This window comes from Lolium rigidum, chromosome 6, assembly GCF_022539505.1.
Source record: "Lolium rigidum isolate FL_2022 chromosome 6, APGP_CSIRO_Lrig_0.1, whole genome shotgun sequence".
Lineage (NCBI taxonomy): Eukaryota > Viridiplantae > Streptophyta > Magnoliopsida > Poales > Poaceae > Lolium > Lolium rigidum.
Window position 1 is genome coordinate 88558241 of NC_061513.1, and position 6565 is coordinate 88564805.

At 46.4% G+C, this 6565-nt stretch overlaps 1 protein-coding gene across 1 annotated transcript; it reads left to right on the plus strand.

Moving 5' to 3' along the window:
• The first annotated feature begins 1047 nt into the window (after positions 1 to 1047).
• On the plus strand, positions 1048 to 6565 carry LOC124659772 (dentin sialophosphoprotein-like). Its single transcript, XM_047197587.1, has 3 exons — positions 1048 to 1359; positions 2190 to 4342; positions 4427 to 6565. Exons 2-3 carry the CDS (start codon positions 2221 to 2223, stop codon positions 6058 to 6060), a joined length of 3756 nt encoding a protein of 1251 aa, XP_047053543.1. The 5' UTR covers positions 1048 to 1359; positions 2190 to 2220; the 3' UTR covers positions 6061 to 6565.

Genomic DNA, 6565 nt, shown 5'->3' on the forward strand with positions numbered 1-6565 from the left:
TAACTGAAAAGATCTACCATGCATGCGATAAACAAACATACAACCTTCCTCGCACTACCGCAAATCTACGCGGATTCACCGTGGATTCAAGCCTTAATGCCATTGTTGAACCTCAGTCAGCAGAGCTTGAACTGTGGTAGAAGGTGTCCAGCTCGATGACGATGAAGGCTTGCTCGATTATGGCTTCAAAAGCCGTCTGTTCCGTCGTGGTGGTGGTGGTCTTGAATGTACTGGCATTAGTACAACCGTTGTGGAGAGAGGGGAGAGGATGGAGAGGAGAGGGCCGGTGAGAAGGGCCGAGAGTGAGGGGGGAGAGTGGGCGGCGAGGGGATTTATGGCACAATTTGCTTGATGCGTCGTGGCGTCTACCGTTCTTCTAGCAGTGTTTTTTTTGCCATGTTGGACTCGCTAGTGACTGCATGCCGAAGAACATTGAAATCAAGCGTGCCTGTCAAGCTAACTTTTGCCTACATCTAAATTACTTTAGAAGAGTGCTATACAAGGATTGTTTTTTATATGGGCTACCAAACACACGAAACTTAAACCCGGTAAAAAAAACCCGGTTCGCGGGCAACCAATCACAAGGCAAAAGTTGCTTCTCCTCTTCTTTTTCACGCGTGCGGGCGATTGCTCAGCAAAACAAGTTCACCGACCATGACCGCCGTCCTGACGGCAGCAGCTACAAAGCGAAGATCGTCCACTCGTTCGCGCCGCTGGCCGGCGCCGCCGGTCCGACACGAGCGCCTGCCCTTTGCCACTGCCAGGCTGCCCAGAACGGAAAGGAAAAAGGTCCCTCGCCGCCGTCGCCTTCCCTCCACGGACACGGGGACCCCACCGTCGCCGCCGCTGCCATGCGGGCCCCGCCTCCAGGGTCCCCACATGCCAGTGACACGAGGCGGCACAGCTGTACCGACGGAGAGACAGAGAGGCCGGGCCCGCCCACTCCCCTTCCGCTTTCTCTGCCACTGCCGCCCTCCTTTCCCCCATTCCTCTTTTTTTCTTCCCTTCCCTCCCCCTTCTCCTCTCTGCTCCACGGCCGATCGCCATCGCCATCGCCATCGCCGCCCACCACCACCACCGCCACCAAATCCGCTTCCTTCCACCGCGGACTCGCTGCCGAAAGTGGCGGTCCAAGCTCAAAATACCTCTACTAACCCAACCGCAAGTCACGCACAGCAGCAGCACGACATTTCTTCCCACGCTGACGCCTCCCTGATTTGACCCCCGGCGATCGATCGCTTCTCGCTCTGGGGTTCCTCTTGCTGACCGGGTCACGCACAGGGTTTTCGGCTGTTTTGGTTCTTCCGCTTCTTGGAGCTTCTCCCCACTTGGCCGCCCGCCGAGCTTCCTCCTCAAGAGGTACGCTGTTTCTGATGCTGTTGAGCTGTACACCGGGGGGATCTGTGACCGATGGGCTCGATTATGGTCGTGCCTTGCTTGATTGTTATCTTTCTAGACTCTGTCAATTTCTTACCGTGTGGATTGGGGAAGATCTGTGTGTTCCTCTGCTCCGTACTAGGTGGCGGTAAAGGTGATGGTGTTCTAACTGCGCTACGATTTACTTCCTGTGATGGGGTTAAGCTTATCGATTTAGCGTCTGAAGCTCGTTTGATGATAATATATCCCACCGATGATAATCGACCTAGTGATCAGCTTCTTCTTTTTTTCTTGTTTTGAAGGAGACCTAGTGATCAGCTTGTTGGTCGCAACGTTTTATTTCACAAGTGCTTGCTAATTGCTCAGCATGACCTGCTTATCGACTTGCCTTGTGCTTAAGCTAGGTTACTCCTCATCTATTTTTAGTACTCCGACATCCTTTTATGGACAGAGGTAGTACTAATTCTCATCTGGGTCGGACCATCTCTTTGCGAGCTCCGTACCTGGTACAGCTGCACTAATTGCGCTAGCTTGGTTACCTTTAAAATAGGAACACAACAGAACAGAACTTCCATTGATCGAGTTACAGGATGGATGAACATGGAATTGTTAACATAGCATGAGCTAAAATTTCCACATGCCATTTATATGTACCAATCAATACAAAATACTACTCCCTCCGCTCCATATTAGTTGTCGCTGATTTTAGTACAAAACTGTACTACTAAATTAGTGACAACAAATACGGAACGGAGGGAATATGTTTTACTGAACAAACCAACTGACCCCGTCTGTAATTTTCATAATGCTAGGTTTGTGCTGGAGGCCGAGAGGGTACATGACATGGCTCTTGAGACAAAACAAGTTGGTCTATGTATCAAGAAAGTTCTGAGGACCTCCGTTAGAAACAGCTACAGATGTGTCTCTGAACATCCAGTCCTATTCAGTTCGGGTGTTTTGCTCTACTTGCTGTACAGATCTTCACCGGGTTTCTTTGCATTTCTGTTATCGTCCTCGCCTGTAATTATATGTACTACTCTTCTTCTGGGAATCCTCCTGAGTTATGGGGAGACAAACCAATCTGAAGCTGGTGAGGTTGCCAGGAGTACTCCAGAGATTTCAGATTATAAGCCTGGGAAATTTTCAAGTGATGTTCAGTTTGAGTCAGATCAGAGAATTTCAGTTCCTAGTTTTAGGAGTACCACAGAAAACCTCAATGAAAGGGAAACTAAGAGGGTGGCGTCTGTCAGACAGAGGTCTGGTGAGCATGGTGATGATGTTCCTCTTCTGAGAAGAGTTGATGAAGAAGATGAGAAACTTGAACACCATGACATACCTGAAGCATTAACTCCATTTCCTTCCATGGTCAATTTTCGTCAACAGGTTGAAGCAGGGGATGACTGGCTCTTTAACCAGGAAAGGGAATACAAAGATTCATTCTTTATGCCAGAAAAGGCTGAAAGGAACACTAGCTTATTTGAAGGTCTGAACGACAAGGGTGCATCCTTTGGCATGTTTTCATCCAGTGAAAATGTTATCAAACATGCTGAAATGGTGGAGAATATGAATCAAGCAGCTGGCAAAGTAAGCGATATATTGGAGGAGAGGCCAACTAATGAGGTAGCTGGAACTAGCATGCCAATTTATGCTGTTTCCGTGAACCAGAATACAGAGCCCGATGAGCTGAAGGTTGAAACTGGCAAGTCCGTTGAGGACAACCTCCTCGATTCGTCACTTGGTTCACCATGGGCAGCTGTTGGCAGTGATGATGGTTCATCTGGTTTTGACTCTGATGGGGATGAGAGTTCTTCACCTGATGCTTCCATGACTGACATCGCGCCAGTCCTTGATGAGATTGACCCTCTTCTGGGTGCTGGTTTCACTCGTCCTGATCCCGTTCCTAATGATGATTCAGACACGGACTCACATGTCTCCTCACAGGATCATCAAAGTGATGATGATAGTAATGATGAGGATGCCAACGACGATGCTAAAGACAGTGGTGAGGTGAACAAGAAAGATGAAGGACAGGAAGCTGCATTTATTTGGACAGCGGATGATGCAAAAAATCTGATGGATCTTGGATATTCTGAGATGGAAAGGAACCGCAGGTTGGAGATTTTGATGGTTAGGCGAAGATCCAAGAAGAACATAATATTTGAACTTGACAATAATTTGACAGATGTCAGTAGCAACGACGCTGGGATACATGACTTATCACGCTTCCATGCACAAGTATCACATATCTCAGTTCCAAGGAGGAACCCATTTGACCTACCTTATGATTCTGACGAAGCAGCAATTCCTGGTTCAGCTCCTTCAATCCTGCATGCCAGAAAGAATCCATTTGATTTTCTTGACCATTTGAGTGAAAGTGCCGTCCCTGCACATGATAATTTAAGCGCTGGGGAATCACCAGCAACTTCTCATCGTGACATCTTCAGAAGGCATGAGAGCTTCAACTTTGGAAGTACAAATGCTACCCAGGCGAGACGTTCGTCTAGACTGAAGCCATATTTTGTCCCTGAGACAGTGGAAGGGGGCACAAGTCATTTTGAAAGGCAGTTCAGTGACAAGAGTGAGTCTAAATTAAGTTCTGTTACTGAATCTGATATTGCTTCTTCGGTTGCGGATCAGGAGGATCACAACGACCTTGATGAAAAGGATGTGCACAAGGAGCATGTGTCACCAGCTCTCGCGACACAGGACAGTGACCTGGCAGATGCTGGAAGTGAATGCTCAGATGGTATCAACTCTGTGGATGTTGAACTAGACCATAGCGACATTGACGAACGTGAGATTGCTCTACATCATTTTGTCTTTGAAAGATCGGAAGAAAGAGAAGCATATCTTACCTCCGCAAAAGGGAAGGCCCATGATGAAGATTACATGGTCAAATCAGATGGAAACTCCACGATGCCACTTAATCCAGTTGCTGACTTGCTTAGCTGGGAAGATGGAGATGGTAAGCAAATTCCATCTGACTTTTTTTGTAATAAACAGAAATTAGCCCTCCACACCTTTATTTGAACATTATCCTGTTATGCAGGTGAAAGCTTCCTTGGTGCTAAGTCTTCTATGGCCTCAGACACAACAGTTGAGTTATCAGAATGGCTTTCCTCTCCCAGGCCAGCTCAAGAGAACGAGTTAAGATCAGGGGAACTTTCTCTTGGTGCGACCAATATAGCTGAGGAGGATGGAAATATTATTTCCAGGTCCTATCCAAACAATGAAATCCCACCAGAAATTCTGATTCATGGCTCGATGGACTTGCTCACAGATTTTGAAAAGGAAACATTGCCTGCAATATCTATGGACCTTCATCCTATCCCTGAAGAGAGGGTTGTCGAGAACTTCAATATACAAGAAAAGCATGAAACTGCAACATTTACTGGTAGTGGTACTGCATTGAGTGACTTGCATGTAATTGAAGAGCACTTTGATGTTGCCACCGAAGTAAGCCCGAGCTCTGCAGCCGCTTCCTTGTGCCCTCCTGAAGTGAGTGACTCCATCCAATCTCCGGTTGAGCCTAAAGATATCTTAAACCCATTTTTCTCCGTGGCTTCTGAACCTGACAGGGTAGATATGGTTGATATGAAGGAAGAATTAACTTCAGCTTATCTAGTTGATTCTGATGATGATGCTGATAAAATCTATCCTGAGCCTTTAGAGGATAACGTTATTGATGAAAGTTTCCTGTCGGAATTGGACGCGGTGGGTGATTTCCGGGTAGAACCAATGAGACTGGATCAGCAGGTGCTTGATCATAGCTTCCACACTGACAACCCTGCTGGTGGTGTTACTGAAGACTCATTGATTAGCCCTCAGATTTCTGATGACAATACCATGTCAGATGCCAGTGCATTAGACTCTCGCGAGCGATCCCCATCGGTCGATTACTTAAGTGGCTCTGATCCTGAATTTAGTTGGTCATTACGGACATCTCATGATGACCCTGAGCAGACTGTCTACAATCCTCGGCGAAAGATTCTTGAAGCAAGTTCATTTGAAGCAGTGAATACAGAGTTGAAACTACCAGGCGATGTGACAGAAGTCACAGAAGTTTCTTCAGTCAACGCACAGTCAGAAGCATACTTGGTGGTTGGAGCAAGTGAACTGGGGGTTACTGAAAATGAGCCCGTGACGGGTAGAATTGATGCAGAGATGATGCCTATTGATGCCAAGTCTCTGGACGACATAGAGACGGCTTTTAAACAAGCGAATGATGGTGCTGATGAGCCAAACCTGGACGCAGAAACCTCACATGTCTCAGATCTTGATGTTGATTCAGAGCCCTTCGAGGGTTCGGAGCAGTTACATGTCATTGAAGCAAAATCAGTCGATGATATTTTCTCTGCTATGGAGGAACACTCTCGCCTTGATGCGAATAGTTACTTGGAACAAAACGAAGATAAAGATGGCTGTGGAGAGACTGCAGAATTTGCAGCACAAGATAATCTTCCAGAAGGTACACATGCTCAAAGTCTGCATTTGGCTACAGAAGATGTGGAGCCTGAACTAATGAAGACTGCAAGCAACAGGAGTTGTACTGAGTCAAACACCCTCGATGACGACGTAAATGCAGTGTTCAAGAAGCTCTCTGATGGCCATGAGGAGAGTGCTGTAAAGACAATGCAGTCCGAGGATGCTTCTGTGAAATCAGAGGGAAGTGAACATCAATGAATTGCTATCACTGGATTGCTAAAAGAGAAATGCAACCGTAGGAAATGTTAACCAAGCTGGAACAGATCCTTGAAAAGGTTATTCTTGGTTAACCGACGAATCACTGCTTTGAGAACCACGGTATAGCTGTTCCACGTATAGTTGTCAATACTGAAGATATGAAGTTTTGCTCTAGATTTTTGTGGATGATTTTTTTTTCTCGGTTTGAGGTTTTTGACCGTTTGTATTCAAATTTGATTTGTTTTGTCCTTTTTTTTTTTAATTCTCCCCTCCTCTGCCCGTAATTTGTTTGCTCGGGCAGTGTGCTGTGGTGCCAAGGGAGAGAGAACAGTGGATTCTATCATGTAATGTAGATTTCTTACGCTACTTGATGGAACTGAGAGTTTTATGTAAGAGCTCATGTGCAGCTGGGAATTAGAGGAAGTACATATAAGGCTAAGTGCATTGCTTGCCGTCGATTTTTCACTTGGGACTGTATGTGTGAATACAAGATCTTTTTCTCTTT

Bases quoted from the DNA above. Each gene is read 5' to 3' on its own strand.
- LOC124659772 (XM_047197587.1), top strand. From the start codon at position 2,221: ATGGCTCTTGAGACAAAACAAGTTGGTCTATGTATCAAGAAAGTTCTG. The intron at 4,343-4,426 runs GTAAGCAAATTC...CCTGTTATGCAG, and splicing joins TAGCTGGGAAGATGGAGATG to GTGAAAGCTTCCTTGGTGCT.